This window comes from Elephas maximus, chromosome 1 (genome assembly GCF_024166365.1).
Source record: "Elephas maximus indicus isolate mEleMax1 chromosome 1, mEleMax1 primary haplotype, whole genome shotgun sequence".
In the NCBI taxonomy this organism is placed as follows: domain Eukaryota; kingdom Metazoa; phylum Chordata; class Mammalia; order Proboscidea; family Elephantidae; genus Elephas; species Elephas maximus.
Genome location: NC_064819.1, coordinates 212,460,508 through 212,482,070, shown reverse-complemented (window position 1 = coordinate 212,482,070; position 21,563 = coordinate 212,460,508). Strand labels below are relative to the sequence as shown.

Sequence of the window (21,563 nt, the reverse complement as noted above, 5' to 3'; positions counted from 1 at the left end):
ATTAATAAAATAATATGCCAACAGTAATCACATATACATAAGTGCTTTTCCATATCTCAAAAAACTATTATATAACTAATATTAAAACTTCAATGAACAGAATTTAATGTTTCATGTGGGTTCGAATGGAATTTAAGTATCTTACCATGCTTCATGACCACTGTTGTGAGGCATAAACATGATAAAAAGTACAGTTCTTATTTATGATAGTGCAGTTCAAAACTTAAGCTTTCATTCCCTACCTGTGCTATGAGGCACTTCTGCTGGTGTGTTAGCAGGAGCATGGGCACCGGGAGGAATCTGTATCCCAGTATAGCTGCTTGACGGCATGTTGCTTGGGTCGAAAGTTGAAGATGATGGCTGAGGTGGTGGAGTGGGCAGAGAGGTTGCTCCAGCATCTTCATTTTCTTCAACATCTATTACTCGATAGAGACACAATGTTAAAGTAGGTATTCCGAAGTAAAAAAAATCAATATTCTTACTCTGCTACATACACGCACCACAAACAGAACCTTAAATGCAATTCTATTTAATGCCAGTTGATAAGTAGGCCCTATCTCTTCAAATAACACTCTTGTTTTCTTTTTGTGAACATTTTAATTGTTCCTAACAATAACATTATCATTTCTTTCAGGTTAGCGCTTTTTCAAATCTGTAAATTCTTTGAATATTATTAATAAAACCAAAATAACCAAACCCATTGCTGTCGAGTCGATTCCGACTCATAGCGACCCCAAAGGACAGAGCAGAACTGCCCCAAAGGGTTTCCAAGGAACTCCTGGTGGATTCAAACTGCCAACCTTTTGGTTAGCAGCTGTAGCTTTTAACCACTACGCCACTAGGGTTTCCGAATATTATTAATAGTATTTTTTTTTTTTAACAGATGGAACTGATAGAAAGTGAAAAATGTTTATGCTTCTCCTTTCCATCAATGTTAACTGGAAGGCCAACAGTAATGTGACCCTCTTTTTTTCATGATTAAATTCTGTAAAACCCACTATGTGGTCACGATATTTTCTGGTTTACATCAAAAGAAGAAAAACGCAGGTATAGAACAGTGTGTAAATGATTGTGTAGAAAAGGGAAGACAGTATTTTCATTTGCTTTTAAGTTCATTAAAAATAATTTCTAGAAGAATACAGAAAAATCTAAAAACAGTAATTACTTATTTGAGTGCTGGGAAGATGTGGAAAGATGGGGTAGAAATAATAATTTCACATTTTTGTATCATCTTTAATTGTTAAGACATTAGAATCTATTACTTAAAGGAAAAAACAACAACAACAAAAAAACCCTCAGGTATTTGTGGTTTGGAGACATTTTACAAATAATAAATGGACTGCCTTTCTCATGTAGGAATGAAAACTGATTAAAAGTAGTAGATATCCAAGCCTTTTGGTCATATGCACAGATATTACAGAGTTTGGTCTTAATCTCTCGCCATTCCTAAATTTATAATTTACACCTGGCTTTCATGGGTTCTGGACCTGATGGAGGAAACAAAGTTGTATTGTCCCTTCCAAACATTTTGAGTAAGAATATACTGAACAATTATGATTCTATTGACTCATTATACTTAGAACAAATAAACGCATACCATTATCTTCATCAATTCCAACAGGTCCTGCTTGAGGAGTCTCACCATTCTTTAAACAATTATGGATATATGTTGCCTTCCATCGTGCATATTTTCTGTGTTTCACATTCTAAAAGAGAATAGTTTTACACTTGAACACTAGTTTGTGGTAGTCAAAGGAAAATATAAATTTATGATGACCTGTCCCGTATTTCTCAGATAAAACCTGTTTTTCATAATGGAGCTCTGAACGACTCTGGCGGTCTCCCCACCCCATCCCTGGATTCCACCACAGTACTGCTAGTTAGCCTTCATGAAAAACTACCTTCCTGAAAACATATGAGCAATTATCTTTTTATGGTTTCATCTTTCAGAAAAGGTACAAAATGGCAAATATGGAAGTGTCTTTCCAAAAAAAGGTGCAACTCTTATGCATAGGGGAGAACTTGGCTAAACGGAATATTAAAAGTAAACATAACTGAACTACTCTTGCTAAGGAGTAAAAAATGCCATGTTCGAATCTCTGAAAATAAAAGGAAACCTAAGACAATGTAGTAGTTAAAGCAAACGAAAAATAACAAACACTAGGGCCTGACAGCTAAGCATACCTGACCATTTAACCTACAGTATGCTATTTAATAACTCTGAGCCTCACTTATCTGTTTTAAAAAGGGGAAAATAATACCCTCCTTGGGTTGTTGTAAGGAAATATATCACTAAAGAACCTACTACGCCTCCTCTTCCCTGACTTAAAATTTCTGCTATATGCTATAAAATAAGACAAAAATCGTCCTTTAAAAGACACAAGAGAAAACTCTCTTAAAATTTTAGATGCGCTCAGGATTTTTAATTTATATTTTCTATTGACCATTATAATACTCATGGAGCAGTGGCAATGGCATCACCTGGAAGCTTATTATAAATGCAGAATTTCTAAGCCCACCCTAAATCTACTGCACCAAAACTGGAACTGTAACAAGATCCCCAGGTGATTTGTGTGCACATTAAAAGCTTGAGAGCATATGATTTTTATTATGTTGAAAACAAAATTGCCCACTGCAATAACTGAAGCGCTGGTGGTGCAGTGGTTAAAGCACTCGGCAGCTAACAGAAGGGTCAGTACTTTGAACCCACCAGCCCTTATGTGGGAGAAAGATGTGACAGTCTGCTTCTGTAAAGATTTACAGCCCTGGAAGACCTATGGGGCAGTTCTACTTTGCCCTATAGGGTCGCTATGAGTTGGCATCAACTAGACGGCAATAGGTACTGCAATAATACACTAAGACATCAATAAATACAAATACATCACATGGTCCAGACACTTAGTTGAATATTTTATACTGTGAGATTTTCCAATATTCTAAGAATAACTAGTATATAGAAACAAATAAAAAAGTAACCCCTCAATTACTGAATTTGTATCACATTACATTTCTCCTTTCTTATTAAACATTCCTCAAATATATTTTATCTTTATCTATATATACTGACTCCCATTTCCTTCCATGTACAATGGTTTTGTTTCACTTCACAAACAAGCTTTTTTTTTAAAAAAAAAAATGTACACAGTTAAAGTCTTTACTTTACTTCTCTTGGGAGATGGCAGAGTTCCTCTTTATTTCTGCTCTTTTTAGTTCTTTTTTCCATGTCACACAAGAGGTCAGAGAACTTGTATGTGCCCATGTCTTGTAAGGGCAGTGTGAGCCCATATGTGTCAGCCAGTACCTCACTCTTCAGTTCATTCCCAGAACTGCTATTGGTAACGTCACCAACAGCCTACTCCGCATTGGCAAATCTGGTGGGCCCTTTTCAGGCCTCATTTTACCAAACCTGTCAACAGCATACTAAACACTGGGCCATTCCAACTTAGTGAAACATTTTCTATTCCTGGTTTTTGTGACACTATATTCTTCTTGTTTGCTTCCTATCTCCTCTGGCTATTAATTCTCTCTCCAACTTTCAAATGTTATAGTACCTTTTCCTGACAGAGATTGCAAGCTGGAGGGCCCAATCAATACCAATTAAGAGATTTTAAATGTGAATTGTTTTCCAAATTTGGCTACAGAAATAGCCACATTTCTAACTTCTCCTCAACAATGGATGATCTGTGAGTACTGGGTCCACATTTATTGGTAATAATTATCTGAGCTGAGTAGAGGAAGTCTCCTTCAGATGACATGTATTTATTCAAACTAATTCATTCTCTTTCTCCTCTGCCTTCCCACCCTCCTCTCTAGTTCGCACATCATATCAGTTACCATTTATTATCACATAGGGGGTTATATTCACTCATTATACTACCTGCCAGATTCCTACAAGCATGACAACTTCTGTCACACAGACTGTTTTCTTTCATCTTTAAACTCATTCCCATGGCTTTAAATATCATCTACTGATCCTTCAGTGTTACTAAATTTATCCTTTATTATTCTTAAATTTATATATCCAGCCACAACTCACTTCTGGCAAATATCCAACTGACTGTGACATCTGTACTTGGATGTCCCACATACAACTCTAATTCTTCCAAACTATACTCTTTATTTTCCCACCACTCCTCCTTACCCCAGAAAATGTCATTTTCCTAGCTTTTAAGTCAGAAATGTGAGTTATTTTTAGCACCTCTTTTTTATCCATTGTCTCTCCTCTCATTCTCTCATTTAATCATCCAGGAATTCAGTTGATTTTGCCTCCAAAACATATTTTGAGTTGGTCGTCATATTTTCACTGCAGTGGTCCCCTAATCTTTCTCTTTATTTACATTCTTGTCCCACTCTTCCACCATACCTTCCTCATTCAGTACTCAGAGCAAAGTGATCATTCTAAAATGTAAGGCCAATTCTGTCACACTTGTTACATTTTTTTCAATGGCTTCCCAATGCACTTAAAATAAAACACTGTTCTAACAGGTTCTTAACTGCCTAACTAGATCTCATGTGCTTATCCCACCCATTCACTACCATCCACTTATACTGGCACCTCTTTTCTACTCCTCTCTCTTTCCTTTGACTGTTTTCTTCTCCTAGTTAACTCCTACTCAACTTACCCCTCATATCTCAGATCAAATGTTACTTCCTCAAAGAGGTTTTCCTGACTTTCCCAATCTAAGGCAAGACTACCCAGTAATCCTCTCTCATCAAGATCTAATCTTTTCTTTCATAATATTTAGTATAATTTGAAATTATGTATATATGTATGCTTATAACAAATACTTGTTAAAAATATAAGTTCATTAAAGGCAGGGTCTATGTCTGCCTCCACTACTTATCTGTCAGTCTGTCATACTGTGGTGGCTTGTGTGCTGCTGTGATGCTGAAAGCTGTGCCACTGGTATTCAAATACCAGCAGGGTCACTCATGATAGCCAGGTTTCAGCAGAGCTTCCAGACTGAGACAGCCCAGGAAGAAGAACTGGTGATCTACTTCTAAAATAACTGGCCAATGAAAACCTTATAAATAGTAGAGAAACACTATCTCATATAGTGCTGGAAGGTGAGCCCCTCAGGCTTGAAGGCACTCAAAATACAACTGGGAAGGGCTGTCACCTCAAAGTAGAGTCGACCTTAATGACATGGAGTAAAGCTTTCAGGACCTTCATTTGTTGATGTGGTATGACTCAAAATAAAAGAAACAGTTGCAAACATCAATTAAAAATTGAAATATGTGAAATGTGAATCTAGGGAAATTGGAAGTGGTCAAAAATAAAATGGAATGCATTAAGATCAGTATCCTAGGTGTTAAGTGAGCTGAAATGCACTGGTATTGGCCATTCTGAAGGGGAAAATCATATGATCTACTACGCCGGGAATGAAAAATTTAAGAGGAATGGCATTGCATTTGTCATCCAAAAGAATACATCAAGATCTGTCCTGAAGTTCAACGCTGTCAGTGACAGGATAATATTCATACACCTACAAGGAAGACAAGTTAATATGACTATTATTCAAGTTTATCGACAACCATTAAGGCCAAAGACGAAGAAATTGAAGGTCTTTACCAACTACTGCAGTCTGAAATTGATCAAACATGCAATCAAGTTGCTTTGATAATTACTGGTAACTGGAATGCAAAAGGCAGAAAAAAGAAGGATCAGTGGTTGTAAAATATGGCCTTGGTGATAAAAACGATGCCAGAGGTTGCATTATGGAACTTTGCAAGGCCAATGACATATTTATCATAATTACCTTTTTTAAACAACATAAATAGCGACTATACATGTGAATCTCACCAGTAAGAATACACAGAGATCAAATGGACTGTATCTGTGGAAAGAGATGATGGAGAAGCACAATATCATCAGTCAGAGCAAGGCCAAGGGCTGACAGTGGAAAAGATCATCAAAGTTCATATGCAAGTTCAAGATGAAGCTGAAGAAAATTAAAACAAGTCCATGAGAGCAAAAGTATAACCTTGAGTATATCCCACTTGAATTTGGAGACCATCTCAAAAATACATCTGATACACTGAACACTAATGACCAAAGACCAGAGGAGTTGTGGGATGACATCAAGGACATTATACATGAAGAAAGGAAAAGGTCGTTAAAAAGATAGGAAAGAAAGAAAAGACAAAAATGGATGTCAGAAGAGACTCGGAAACTTGCTCTTGAAAACAGAGCAGCTAAAGCAAATGGAAGAAGTGATGACGAAAAAGAGCTAAACAGAACATTTCGAAGGCTGGCTTGAGAAGACAAAGTATTGAAATGTGCAAAGACCTACAGTTAGAAAACCAAAAGGGAAGAATATGCTCGCCATTTCTCAAGCTGAAAGAATTGAAGAAAAAATTTAAGGCTCAAGTTGCAATTCTGAATGATTCTATGGGCAAAATCTTAAATGACGCAGGAAGCATCAAAAGAAGATAGAAGGGAGGCAGGGCCAAGATGGCGGACTAGGTGGACACTACTGTGGATCCCTCTTGCAACAAAGACTCAGAAAAACAAGTGAATCGATCACATACATAACAATCTACGAACCCTGAACAACAAACACAGATTTAAAGACGGAGAACGAACAAATACGGGGAGGCAGCGATTGTTTTCAGAGCCTGGAGCCAGCATACCAGTTAGGCGCCTTCATTAACATCCGAATAGCCTGAGCCAGAGGGAGAACTCTGATAGGGATCTGACTGCATTTTTTTTTTAGTGGATTTTCTGGAAAAACTAGTTTCCCAGTGATGGCTCGGAGACAGCAGTCCATATCAAACCACATAAAGAAGCAGACCATGACAGCTTCTCCAACCCCCCAAACAAAAGAATCAAAATCTTTCCCAAATGAAGATACAATCCTGGAATTATCAGATACAGAATATAAAAAACTAATTTACAGAATGCTTCAAGACATCACAAACGAAATAAGCCAAACTGCAGAAAAAGCCAAGGAACACACCAATAAAACTGTTGAAGAACTCAAAAAGATTATTCAAGAACATAGTGGAAAAATTAATAAGTTGCAAGAATCCATAGAGAGACAGCATGTAGAAATCCAAAAGATTAACAATAAAATTACAGAATTAGACAACGCAATAGGAAGTCAGAGGAGCAGACTTGAGCAATTAGAATGCAGACTGGGACATTTGGAGGACCAGGGAATCAACACCAACATAGCTAAAAAAAATCAGATAAAAGAATTAAAAAAAATGAAGAAACCCTAAGAATCATGTGGGACTCTATCAAGAAGGATAACTTGCGTGTGATTGGAGTCCCAGAACAGGGAGGGGGGACAGAAAACACAGAGAAAATAGTTGAAGAACTCCTGACACAAAACTTCCCTGACATCATGAAAGACGAAAGGATATCTATCCAAGATGCTCATCGAACCCCATTTAAGATTGATCCAAAAAGAAAAACACCAAGACATATTATCATCAAACTCGCCAAAACCAAAGATAAACAGAAAATTTTAAAAGCAGCCAGGGAGAAAAGAAAGGTTTCCTTCAAGGGAGAATCAATAAGAATAAGTTCAGACTACTCAGCAGAAACCATGCAGGCAAGAAGGGAATGGGACGACATATACAGAGCACTGAAGGAGAAAAACTGCCAGCCAAGGATCATATATCCAGCAAAACTCTCCCTGAAATATGAAGGCAAAATTAAGATATTTACAGACAAACACAAGTTTAGAGAATTTGCAAAAACCAAACCAAAGCTACAAGAAATACTAAAGGATATTGTTTGGTCAGAAAACCAATAATATCAGATACCAGCACAATACAAGGTCACAAAACGGAACGTCCTGATTTCAACTCAAATAGGGAAATCACAAAAACAAACAAATTAAGATTAATTAAAAAAAAAAAAATAATACACATAACAGGGAATCATGGAAGTCAATAGGTAAAAGATCACAATAATCAAAAAGAGGGACTAAATACAGGAGGCACTGAACTGCCAGATGGAGAGTGATACAAGGCAATATAGAACGATACAAGTTAGGTTTTTACTTAGAAAAATAGGGGTAAATAATAAGGTAACCACAAAAAGGTATAACAACTCCATAACTCAAGATAAAAGCCAAGAAAAACGTAACGACTCAACTAACATAAAGTCAAACACCATGAAAATGAGGATCTCACAATTTACAAAGAAAAACGTCTCAGCACAAAAATGTGGAAAAATGAAATTGCCAACAACACACATGAAAAGGCATCAAAATGACAGCACTAAGAACTTATTTATCTATAATTACGCTGAATGTAAATGGACTAAATGCACCAATAAAGATACAGAGAGTCACGGACTGGATAAAGAAACACGATCCATCTATATGCTGCCTACAAGAGACACACCTTAGACTTAGAGACACAAACAAACTAAAACTCCAAGGATGGAAAAAATATATCAAGCAAACAATAAGCAAAAAAGAAGAGGAGTAGCAATATTAATTTCTGACAAAATAGACTTTAGACTTAAATCCACCACAAAGGATAAAGAAGGACACTATATAATGATAAAAGGGACAATTGATCAGGAAGACATAACCATATTAAATATTTATGCACCCAATGACAGGGCTGCAAGATACATAAATCAAATTTTAACAGAATTGAAAAGCGAGATAGACACCTCCACAATTATAGTAGGAGACTTCAACACACCACTTTCGGAGAAGGACAGGACATCCAGTAAGAAGCTCAATAGAGACACGGAAGACCTACTTACAACAATCAACCAACTTGACCTCATTGACTTATACAGAACTCTCCACCCAACTGCTGCAAAGTATACTTTTTTTTCTAGCGCACATGGAACATTCTCTAGAATAGACCACATATTAGGTCATAAAACAAACCTTTGAAGAGTCCAAAACATCGAAATATTACAAAGCATCTTCTCAGACCACAAGGCAATAAAACTAGAAATCAATAACAGAAAAACTAGGGAAAAGAAATCAAATACTTGGAAAATGAACAATACCTTCCTGAAAAAAGACTGGGTTATAGAAGACATCAAGGAGGGAATAAGGAAATTCATAGAATGCAACGAGAATGAAAATACTTCCTATCAAAACCTCTGGGACACAGCAAAAGCAGTGCTCAGAGGCCAATTCATATCGATAAATGCACACATACAAAAAGAAGAAAGAGCCAAAAGCAGAGAACTGTCCCTACAACTTGAACAAATAGAAAGTGAGCAACAAAAGAACCCATCAGGCACCAGAAGAAAACAAAGAATAAAAATTAGAGCTGAACTAAATGAATTAGAGAACAGAAAAACAATTGAAAGAATTAACAAAGCCGAAAGCTGGTTCTTTGAAAAAATTAACAAAATTGATAAACCATTGGCTAGACTGACTAAAGAAATACAGGAAACAAATAACCCGAATAAGAAAAGAGAAGGACTACATCACAACAGAACCAAATGAAATTAAAAGAATCATTTCAGATTACTAGGAAAAATTGTACTCTAACAAATTTGAAAACCTAGAAGAAATGGATGAATTCTTGGAAAAACACTACCTACCTAAACTAACACATTCAGAAGTAGAACAACTAAATAGACCCATAACAAAAAAACAGATTGAAACGGTAATCAAAAAACTTCCAACAAAAAAACCCCTGGCCCGCACGGCTTCACTGCAGAGTTCTACCAAACCTTCAGAGAAGAGTTAACACCACTACTACTGAAGGTATTTCAAAGCATAGAAAATGACGGAATACTACCCAACTCATTCTATGAAGCCACCATCTCCCTGATACCAAAACCAGGTAAAGACATCACAAAAAAAGAAAATTACAGACCTATATCCCTCATGAACAGAGATGCAAAAATCCTCAACAAAATTCTAGCCAATAGAATTCAACAACATATCAAAAAATTAATCCACCATGACCAAGTGGGATTTATACCAGGTATGCAAGGCTGGTTTAATATTAGAAAAACCATTAATGTAATCCACCATATAAATAAAACAAAAGACAAAAACCACATGATCTTGTCAATTGATGCAGAAAAGGCATTTGACAAAGTCTAACACCCATTTATGATAAAAACTCTCACCAAAATAGGAATTGAAGGAAAATTCCTCAACATAATAAAGGGCATCTGCATCTGTACAAAGCCAACAGCCAACATCACTCTAAATGGAGAGAGCCTGAAAGCATTTCTCTTGAGAATGGGAACCAGACAAGGATGCCCTTTACCACCGCTCTTATTCAGCATTGTGCTAGAGGTCCTAGCCAGAGCAATTAGGCTAGACAAAGAAATAAAGGGCATCCGGATTGGCAAGGAGGAAGTAAAATTATCTCTATTTGCAGATGACATGATCTTATACACAGAAAACCCTAAGGAATCCTCCAGAAAACTACTGAAACTAATAGAAGAGTTTGGCAGAGTCTCAGGTTATAAGATAAACATACAAAAATCACTTGGATTCCTCTACATCAACAAAAAGAACATTGAAGAGGAAATCACCAAATCAATACCATTCACAGTAGCCCCCAAGAAGATAAAATACTTAGGAATAAATCTTACCAAAGATGTAAAAGACCTATACAAAGAAAACTACAAAGTACTACTACAAGAAATTCAAAAGGACATACTTAAGTGGAAAAACATACCTTGCTCATGAATAGGAAGACTTAACATAGTAAAAATGTCTGTTCTACCAAAAGCCATCTATACATACAATGCACTTCCGATCCAAATTCCAATGTCATTTTTTAATGTGATAGAGAAACAAATCACCAACTTCATATGGAAGGGAAAGAAGTCTCGGATAAGCAAAGCATTACTGAAAAAGAAGAAGAAAGTGGGAGGCCTCACTCTACCTGATTTCAGAACCTATTATACAAGCACAGTAGTCAAAACAGCCTGGTACTGGTACAACAACAGACACATAGACCAATGGAACAGAATTGAGAACCCAGATATAAATCCATCCACATATGAGTAGCTGATATTTGACAAAGGCCCAGTGTCAGTTAATTGGGGAAAAGATAGTCTTTTTAACAAATGGTGCTGGCATAACTGAATATCCATTTGCAAAAAAATGAAACAGGACCCATACCTCGCACCATGCACAAAAACTAACTCCAAGTGGACCAAGACCTAAACATAAAGACTAAAACGATAAAGATCATGGAAGAAAAAATAGGGACAACCTTAGGAGCCCTAATACAAGGCATAAACAGCATACAAAACATTACTAAAAATGACGAAGAGAAACCAGATAACTGGGAGCTCCTAAAAATCAAACACCTACGCTCATCTAAAGACTTCACCAAAAGAGAAAAAGACCACCTACAGACTGGGAAAGAATTTTCAGCTACAACATCTCCGACCAGCGCCTGATCTCTAAAATCTATATGATTCTGTCAAAACTCAACCACAATAAGACAAACAACCCAATCAAGAAGTGGGCAAAGGATATGAACACGCACTTCACTAAAGAAGATATTCAGGCAGCTAACAGATACATGAGAAAATGCTCCCAATCATTAGCCATTAGAGAAATGCAAATTAAAACTACGATGAGATTCCCTGTCACACCAACAAGGCTGGCATTAATCCAAAAAACAGAAAATAATAAATGTTGGAGAGGCTGCGGAGAGATTGGAACTCTTATACACTGCTGGTGGGAATGTAAAATGGTACAACCACTTTGGAAATCCATCTGGCGTTATCTTAAACAGTTAGAACTACCATACAACCCAGAAATCCCACTCCTCGGAATATACCCTAGAGATACAAGAGCCTTCACACTAACAGATATATGCACACCCATGTTTACTGCAGCTCTGCTTACAATAGCAAAAATCTGGAAGCAACCAAGGTGCCCATCAACAGATGAATGGGTAAATAAACTGTGGTATATTCACACAATGGAATCCTACACATCGATAAAGAACAGTGATGAATCTGTGAAACATTTCATAACAAGGAGGAACCTGGAAGGCATTATGCTGAGCGAAATTAGTCAGAGGCAAAAGGACAAATATTGTATAAGACCACTATTATAAGATTTTGAGAAATAGTAAAAACTGAGAAGAACACATACTTTTGTGGTTATGAAGGGGGGAGGGAGGGAGGGAGGGAGAGGGTTTTTTATTGATTAATCAGTAGATAAGAACTGCTTTGGGTGAAGGGAAAGATAACACTCAATACATGGAAGGTCAGCTCAAGTGGACTGGACCAAAAGCAAAGAAGTTTCCGGGATAAAATGAATGCTTCAAAGGTCAGCAGAGCAGGGGCGGGGGTTTGGGGACTATGGCTTAAGGGGACTTCTAAGTCAACTGGCAAAATAATTCTATTATGAAAACATTCTGCATCCCACTTTGAAATGTGGCGTCTGGGGTCTTAAATGCTAACAAGCGGCCACCTAAGATGCAGCAATTGGTCTCAACCCACCTGGAGCAAAGGAAAATGAAGAACACCAAGGTCACACAACAACTAAGAGCCCAAGAGACAGAAACGGCCACATGAACCAGAGACCTACATCATCCTGAGACCAGAAGAACTAGTTGGTGTCCGGCCACAATCGATGACTGCCCTGACAGGGAGCACAGCAGAGAACTCCTGAGGGAACAGGAGATCAGTGGGATGCAGACCCCAAATTCTCATAAAAAGACCATACTTAATGGTCTGACTGAGACTAGAGGAATCCCAGCGGCCATGCCCCCCAGACCTTCTGTTGGCACAGGACAGGAACCATCCCCGAAGACAACTCATCAGACATGAAAGGGACTGGTCAGCGGAGGGGAGAGAGATGCTGATGAAGAGTGAGCTAATTATATCAGGTGGATACTTGAGAGTGTGTTGGCAACTCTTGTCTGGAGGGGGGATGGGAGGATAGAGAGAGAGGGAAGCTGGCAAAATTGTCATGAAAGGAGAGACTGAAAGGGCTGACTCAATAGGGGGAGAGCAAGTGGGAGTACGGAGTAAGATGTATGTAAACTTATATGTGACAGACTGATTGGATTTGTAAACATTCACTTGAAGCTTAATAAAAGTTAAAAAAAAAAAAAAAAAAAGATAGAAGTCACTATACCAAAAAGAATTGGTCAACATTCAACCATTTGAAGACGTAGCATATGATTAGGAAAGTGGCGAAAAACAAGGCTCCAGGAATTGACAGAATACCAACTGAGACGTTTCAACAAGCGGATATGGCACTGAAAGCACTCACTTGCCTATGCCAAAAAATTTGGAAGACAGCTACCTGGCCAAACCAATGGAAGAGATTCATATTTATGCATATTCTCTAAAAAAGGTGATCCAACTGAATATAGAAATTATTGAACAATACCACTAATATTACACACAAGTAAAATTTTGCTGAAGATCATTCAAAAGCAGTTGCAGCGATATATTGATAGGAAACTGCCAGAAATTCAAGTTGGATTCAGTAAAGGATGTGGAACGAGGGATATCATTGGTGATGTCAAATGGATCCTGGCTGAAAGCAGATACCAGAAAGATGTTTACTTGTGTTTTGCTGACAATACAAAGGCATTCGACTGTGTGGACCACAGCAAATTATGGTTAACTTTGTGAAGAATAGGAATTCCGAACACTTAATTGTATTCACGTGGAACCTGTACACAGACCAAGACACAGTTGTTCGAACAGAACGAGGGGATATTGCACGGTTTAAAATCAGGAAAGGTGTGCATCAGGGTTGTATACTTTCAACATAGTTACTCAATCTGTATGCTAAGCAAATAATCAGAGAAGATGGACTATATAAAGGGGAACGCGGGACCAGGTATGGAGGAAGACTCATTAACAATCTGCAATACGCAGATGACACAAGCTTGCTTGCTGAAATTGAAAAGAATTTGAAGCACCGAATGATGAAGATCAAAGTCTACAGCCTTCTGTATGAATTATACCTGAACATAAAGAAAACAAAAGTCCTCACAACTGAACCAATAAGCAATATCATGATAGACGAAAAAAATATTGAAGTTGCCAAGGATTTCATTTTACTTGGAGCCACAATCAATGCCCACGGAAGCAGAAATCAAGAAATCAAAAGAAGCATTGCATTGGGCAAATCTGCTGCAAAAGACCTCTTCAAAGTGTTAAAAAGCAAAGGTGTCACTTTGAGGACTAATGTGCATCTGACCCAAGTCATGGTATTTTCTATTGCCTCATATGTATGTGAAAGCTGGACAATGAGTAAGGAAGACTGAATAATTGATGTATTTGAATTATGGTGTTGGCTAAGAATATCAAATATGCCATGGATTGTCACAAGAAAGAACAAATCTGTCTTGGAAGAAGTTAAGCCAGAATGCTCCTTAGAAGGCAGAATGGCGAGACTTCGTCTCATGTACTTTGGACATGTTATCAAGAAGGATCAGTCGCTGGAGAAGGACATCATGCTTGGTAAAGTAAAGGGGTCAGAGAAGAAGTGGAAGGTTTTGGTGCGAGTTATTCTGTTCCATAAATAGATTTGTTATTTCTGTAGCAGTATAATGATTTTTTTTTTTTTAAATGATTAGTGGGCTTAGTAAGCTTAATACATAATTAGGTAGAAGGATATGAAATTTCCAATATAGCAATATCATACAGTTCAACTTTTTTTTCCCCCCTTCCTTTCCTTCCATTCCTTGAGAGAAAAGAACATGTGCTAAAGTACAGGTTTTTCAGGTTGTTTTTAATTTTTCAAAATCCTCAACAGTTGGGCTGGCAGGTTTATAAATGCTGGCTTATAAGATTTACAGGTTCCAGATTTACATGTCCATTTGAATTTGGTATCTGCAAAACCATGAGTCATGGATTGAATAATGTCCCCCCAAAAATGTGTTTATCAACTTGATTAGGCCATGATTCCCAGTATTCTATGGTGGTCCTCCATTTTGTGACTGTAATTTTATGTTAAAAGTATTAGGCTGGGATTGTAACACCCTTACCAGGTCACATCCCTGGTGTTTCCCTGGAGCGGCCTGCACCACCTTTTATCTCCCAAGAGATAAAAGGAAAGGAAGGAAGTGGAGAGCTGGGGACCTCATACTACCAAGAAATCAGCTCCAGGAGCAGAGTGTGTACTTTGGACCTGAGGTTCCTGTGCTGAGATGCTCCCAGACCAAGAGAAGACTGATGACAAGGACCTTCCTTCAGAATCGATACAGAAAGCCTTCCCCTGGAGCTGATGCCCTGAATTTGGACTTGGAGCCTACTCAGCTGTAAGAGAATAAACTTCTCTTTGTTAAAGCCATCCATTTGTAGTATTTCTGTTATAGCAGCACTGGATGATCAAGACACCATCTTATTTTAAAATGTTCATTATTAACCTATACTAGAGCAATGAAAACAAATGAAGATAATTACTTATCTTACATTTTTAGTGATCTAAAGTCTTTCTCTTGCAGAAAAAAATCTAGATACAGTTAATATTAAGATTTTAAGTTCAGTAAATATGTGTTATTAAGACCTTAATTAGATGATACAGCAGATATGAGTCAACTCATTACTTCTGCCCTTAGAGAGCTGATCATCTTTCTTCGGATATAAAAAAAAAAGGATATAGAAATATAGAGAGCTAAAATACAAAAATTATTACTAGACAGTAATAAGTATTAAACTCTCTTCTTATAGTGAATGCGTGAACAGTCTACAGCACAAACAATAAAGAGAATAAAGGATAAGTGGCAAAGAAAACGGTATTGTCGTTTGGTCTCGCAGGATGGGTATGATGTGAAAAGGTAGACAAAATAGTGTTACGGATTGAATTGTGTTTCCCCAAAAGATATGTTGAGGTCTTAATGTCTGTATCTGTGAATCTGCCCTTGTTTGGAAATAGGCTTTTTCTTGGCAGATGTTATCAATTAAGTAGGTCATACTAGATTGCAGTTGTTGTGAGGTGCTGTTGAGTCAGTTCCGACTCATAGTGACCCTATATATAGTAACAGAATGAAATACTGCGCAGTCTTGTGTCATCCTCGCAATCGTTGCTAAGCTTGAGCCCACTGTTGCAGCCACCGTGTCAATCCATCTTTTTGAAGGTTTTCCTGTCTTTCACTGATCCTCTACTTTACCAAGCACAATGTCTTTCTCTGGGGACTGGTCCCTCTTGAAAACATATCCAAAGTATGTGTGATGAAACCTCGCCATTCTCACTTTAAGGAGTATTCTCGCTGTACTTCTTCTAAGACAGATATGTTCATTCTTCTGGCAGTCCATGGAACATTCAATATTCTTTGCCAACACATACTAGAGTAGGGTGAGTAATAATCCCTTATGAGTGTGTCTTATAAAAGGGGGGGGGGACTACGCATGGTGACAGGGAGTCACACACAGAGAAGACACCATACAAGAACTCATTTGCAAGCCAAGCAATGCTAAGAAAATGCCCAGGGCTGCTGGTAAAGATCTTCCCCTAGAGCTCCCAGAGAAAGAGCATGGCCCTGCTGATGCCCTGAATCCGGTGGAAACCCTGGTCCCGTAGTGGTTAAGTGCTACGGCTGCTAACAGAAAGGTCAGCAGGTTGAATCCACCAAGCTCTCTGTGGAAACTCTACAGGGCAGTTCTACTGTCCTACAGGGTCGCTCTGACTTGGAATTGACTCAACAGCAATGGGTTAGTACCAGAACTGTGAGAAAACAAATTTCTCATTTTTAAGACCACTCACTTTATGTTTCTTAAAAAATTTTTTATCGCAGCCCTAAAAAACTAAGACAAAAGAATTATTTTAGGGAGAATGAAAAGTATGAGCAAAGTCAGGATGACAAATGAATGAAGTGTTTCGGTAATGAAGGTAGAGAAACCAATTTGCCATCCCACTACCCTAAGTAAGATAATTCCAAGATAAGATTAGAGTCTTATGCTAACATCTCTATAATACTATACAGGAAGTAGTATAATGGACTTCCACGTATTTTTCTCTTACTTGAGCTCACAATAACCTTGAAACTTAGGTGGGTCAGGTTTTCCTCGTTTATCTGATGGGGAAAACTGAGGCTCTGGGCATTAAAAACTGGTTCAACGTAAATACAGTTAAACCTGGTATTCAAGGCCTTGGACATTATGGATTCTTCAATCTTATGATGCATTGTTTTACCTGCAGTCTTTTCTCATGCTATTCTCCCTACCTGGGATGGTCTCCTCTTCTGTCAAAAGTCTCTTCTCCAAGGCTCAAATCTAATATATACATACATATTCCTTAATGAGCCTCCCTGATTTCTATAAATGTACAGTTATTTATCATTTACTCACATCAGGTAGTGTCATAAGTGCTGGGATAACAGGAAGCACAAGCCAGGCATGAACTTTCGGGTCCAATGAGAAAGACAGGCATTAAATTCCACCACTGAACGCAGCACCTGTCTTATCTGAAATCCTGAAATATTTTCTTCATCTTTCTATTTTAGGATTCTACAATCCCATCATTATAGGGATAAAAAATGGTATTGCAAAAGTGAACTGACTTACTCAAGGTCATATTATTGCTAGTGATACCAGCCACTCAAATCAAGGCTGCTTTGATAAGCTACAATTACCATACTGCAAACTACAGTTCAGATGAAAATACATGAAATAAGGGAAAATGGGCTTTCAAAGTTCAGCTATTTATTGGGTATTAATGCAGGATACACAATGGTAGATAAAAAGATGACCACTTTGAATGTAAACTGATAAATTGCTTTACCAGTTGCCATCAAGTCAATTCCAACTTATGGTCACTCCGTGTCTGTGAGAAAAGAACTGTGCTCCACAGGATTTTTAATGGCTGATTTTTGGGGGAGCAGATTGCCAGGCTTTTTTCCAAGGTGCCTGTGGGTGGACTCGAACCACCAGCCTTTCGGTTAGCAGCTGAATACGTTAAACATTTGTACCACTGAAGGATTCCAGTAAGTACTTAGTTAAGTTTAAATTGCCTTCTTTTGGGACAAAAATTGGACAAATTTTCCTTCATCTAAAATAATTTAATCTTGTCTAAAGACTGTTGGGAAGCTGTACTATATTGTAACTTTAGAAATTATTTCTGGTCTTAATTTCACAATACAAACAGTGCAGAAAAGTTTAAACCACCTTGGATTCCTTCAATAGCATGTGAAGTTTCAAAACATTAAGCTGAGATGCATTATTTTAGTAAATACGTTTTTAATAAATTTTTCCAGAGCAGATAAAGCCACATCTGTTTGATTTTTAGTCCACATTGTTTCCAACCCCCTACTTACCATGCAACTAGTACTCATAATATTTAGCAGAAGTTTTTGGCAGTTGCAACTCAAAACTAAATCACTTTTCAATTCTTTTTTCTTTAAAATAAAGGATGCTAAATATAAACGTCACAAATACAAAACGATATTGTAGGAGAAAGTTTTCAAGATGTCAGTATTTTTGAAATCTCTTACCTCCTTTTGGCTGATTAGATGTCCTTTCTGGGAAACAGAAATTACAAAAAATAACTTTTACTTTTGTCCTTGGCCTCTAAGTTCCTGTTTTGTAACTGGGTTGATGAGAATCAGGATTGTTAAAGCACTCAGCTGCTAACCGAAAGGTTGGCGGTTCAAGTTTACCAGTTGCCTCACAGGAGAAAAATGTGACAGTTGGTTCTGCAATGATTTGCAGCCTTGGAAATTCTAAGGGGCAGTTCTATTCTGCCCTATAGGGTTGCTATAAGTCGGAATGGACTCGATGGCCCTGAATTTGGTGATGAGATGACTGTCAACTGCAAATTTTGGCCACTAAGAGTCAGCAGCAATGAAAAATGGCATGGCTGCGGCATGAGACCTTCTTGTCTAACTTCACAAGGTGGGGAGGGGGGAGAATCATTACCAGCATCAACAGCCCAAAGCTGATTCCTATGAGGTGGAGGTCAGACATACCTCCACCCTTTAACCTTTTACCAATTCTGATACCAGTTGTCTCTCCCCTAGCACTGTATACTTCTCTGCTGGGTTTGATAACTTGTTGCAATGGCCGCATAGAACTCACAGATCATACTCACTTATGGGGTTTATTAGGGAAGTAGCAGGTTACAATTTAGGATCAGAGATGACTCAGGAAAATGTTCTTTGATCAGGACAGCCTCTTCTCAGCTGTGTCCACAGGCAAGGCTTTCCCTGGTGCTTGGCCTCTTGGCCCTCAGCCCTCTTGGTCTGGCCTGGCCTCTGCTCTGGTCGGACAAGTGGTACAGAGCTCCTCAGCTCCACCAGTAAGTGCCCAGAGGCACCCGGCTCCACCAGTAAGGCTTGGCCCGAAGTGCTCAGCTCTCTAGCTCCCTGGGTTGGTGAACCTAGCTTCACCAAGTGCCAGGTGGCACCGACTCCGCCAGCAAGCCTCCTGCCCAAAGTCACTCAGCTTTTTCTCTCCGTGGGCCAAGAAGCTCATTGTGCCATCTCTTGTGGTCTCCTGGTTCCACCGCTTCTGCTGCCCCCATTTCTCTGACACTGCTTCTTGCAGTCTCTTGCTGTCTCCACTGTCACAGCCATGTCTCCTGGGTGTAGAAGGTTCTAAGTGCAGGGGTTCCAGGTCAAAGGACACATTCCACTGCTAGCTCTTGTCTCCTGGTGGTAGTGAGGTCCCCCTCTGCTCTGAAAATGGATCTCTTTTAAGGCTAAGAGGAGGGAAAAACTGACCAATCCCCTCGTTAGGGTTCTATAAACTATATTTGCATGGTCCAACCCCCACAGGGTTCAATGAACCTTATCTGCATTATTAGCAAGCTGTCCAATCCCATTGGTGGGTGACAAGCACCATATTTGCAAAGTTCCGCCCAATCATTGTGTGGGAGTCACAAAGACTATGGCTAAAAAAAAAAAAAGGGCTAGAAGGGCCATATTAAGTAATATACTGCACCACAAGCAGCAACAAGAATTTTCATTTAATTTTTAAATAATTTGTGCTTGCTGCACTGAAAAGACTGGTTCGAAGTTATCTAATGTGGGCTGCAGCAGAGATTCTCAAACTTCAGTGCATAGGAGAATCATCAGAGGGTGCAATAAAAGAAGTATAAAAACTTCTGGACAAAACTACAGAAATTCAGATATAAAACACTCTCCATTAGCATACTAGAAAAGCCACCTTGAAAGAGATTGCTTTGTATTAACTGTCTCCAATTCTTCCCCATTTTATTCTTTATTAATAATTCTAGTCAAGATCCCAAGGAACCCTGGTGGCATACTGGTTAGGAGCTGGGCTGTTATCCGAGAGGTCGGCGGTTTGAGCCCACCTGCAGCTCCTTGGGAGAAAAAACCTAGTAATCTGCTCCCGTAAAGATTACAGCCTAGGAAACCCTATAGTGCAGTACTACTCTGTCATATAGGGTTGCTTTAAGTCTGAATCTACTTGATGGCACCCAAAAGGAAGTCAAGAACCCATTCTAGTGAATTTTTTACCCCCACCACTCACAATTGCTAGTGTCAAGGTTACTGATTACTTCTATACTGCTAAATCCAATGCTCAGATGTTATCTTACTTGACCCTATCAGCATGAGAAGTTGATCACTACTCCTTCCTTGAAGTCCTCTTTTTTCACTTAGTTTCCTGGTTTTCCCTTTACCTCACCGAGTGCTTCCTTTCTGTCCTTTTTATTGGTTCTTTCTCATCTCCCAGAGTTGGGAGTGTCAGGATTCTGTTCATGGATTTATTTATTTATTTCTTTTCTGATCTCATCCAGTTTAATGGCTTTAAGTATCATCCTATGATGCCAACTCCCAAATTTATATCTTCTGCTCATATTTCTCTTCTGAACCCCAGACTTGTACACTTGACTCAACGTTTCTGATCGCATATTTAATAGGCCTTTCAAGGTGTAACCTGTTCAAAACCAATTCCTGATCTTCCCCCTAGCAAATCTGTTCCTCCAGTTTTCCCAGCTTCAATAAATGGCAAATGCATTCTTGAAGTTCATCAAACCATAGAGTCATCTTTGAGTCCTCAATTTCTGTCACAATCTACTAATAAATCTCTTAAATTCTGTTAACTCTACATTAAATGTATCCAGAATCAACCACAACCTGAACTACAAATTCTGGTCCAAGCCAGCATGAGAATGTTATTCCTAAGAGTGCAGGGATTTTATTCACTGCTATATTATTAGCGCCTAGAGTAGCGAGGGGCACATAATAGAGTTTAAGAAATACTTGTTGAATGAATTGTTAGTAGATTCTTGTATCCATACTTTTTATCAATTACTCCAAACGATCCTGAAACCGGCAGTCCTAGAACCACACGATGAAAGACACTGAGCGAGAGTAAAATATTTTTTGCTCATGAATAAATGTATTAAACTTGAGTATCCAGTTTCACTTAGGTTTGCAGAGAAGAATCAACGGACAGGGTTGAGGATGTCTGTGAAATTCCCCGAACTATATGAAAAATGCATACTCATGTACACGGGAGATAATCTAGAGCTTTCATAACACTTTCAAAATAGGTTCAAAGGGATTAATAAGCTTGGTGGTAACATCATTTCTTGGAAATAACAGCATACAGTCTCTCACTTATTCCCAGTAAGCTTAGGTGATACATCTATACTTTAAGTCCCTCAATTCTGCCAAGTATATTATAATAACAACAAGGGCTCTACGTAACTCCCACG

General features: G+C 38.3%; 1 protein-coding gene across 1 annotated transcript in view; it reads right to left on the bottom strand.

Annotated features, from left to right (window-relative positions):
• Positions 1–21,563, bottom strand: part of VTA1 (vesicle trafficking 1) — an 86,413-nt gene that overhangs the window by 22,367 nt on the left and 42,483 nt on the right. Inside the window, exons 5-6 of the mRNA XM_049902422.1 lie at positions 1,598–1,706; positions 243–416 (exon numbers count right to left, since the gene is read on the bottom strand). Coding sequence (XP_049758379.1) covers positions 243–416; positions 1,598–1,706 — 283 coding nt within the window. The remainder of the gene's footprint in view (positions 1–242; positions 417–1,597; positions 1,707–21,563) is intronic.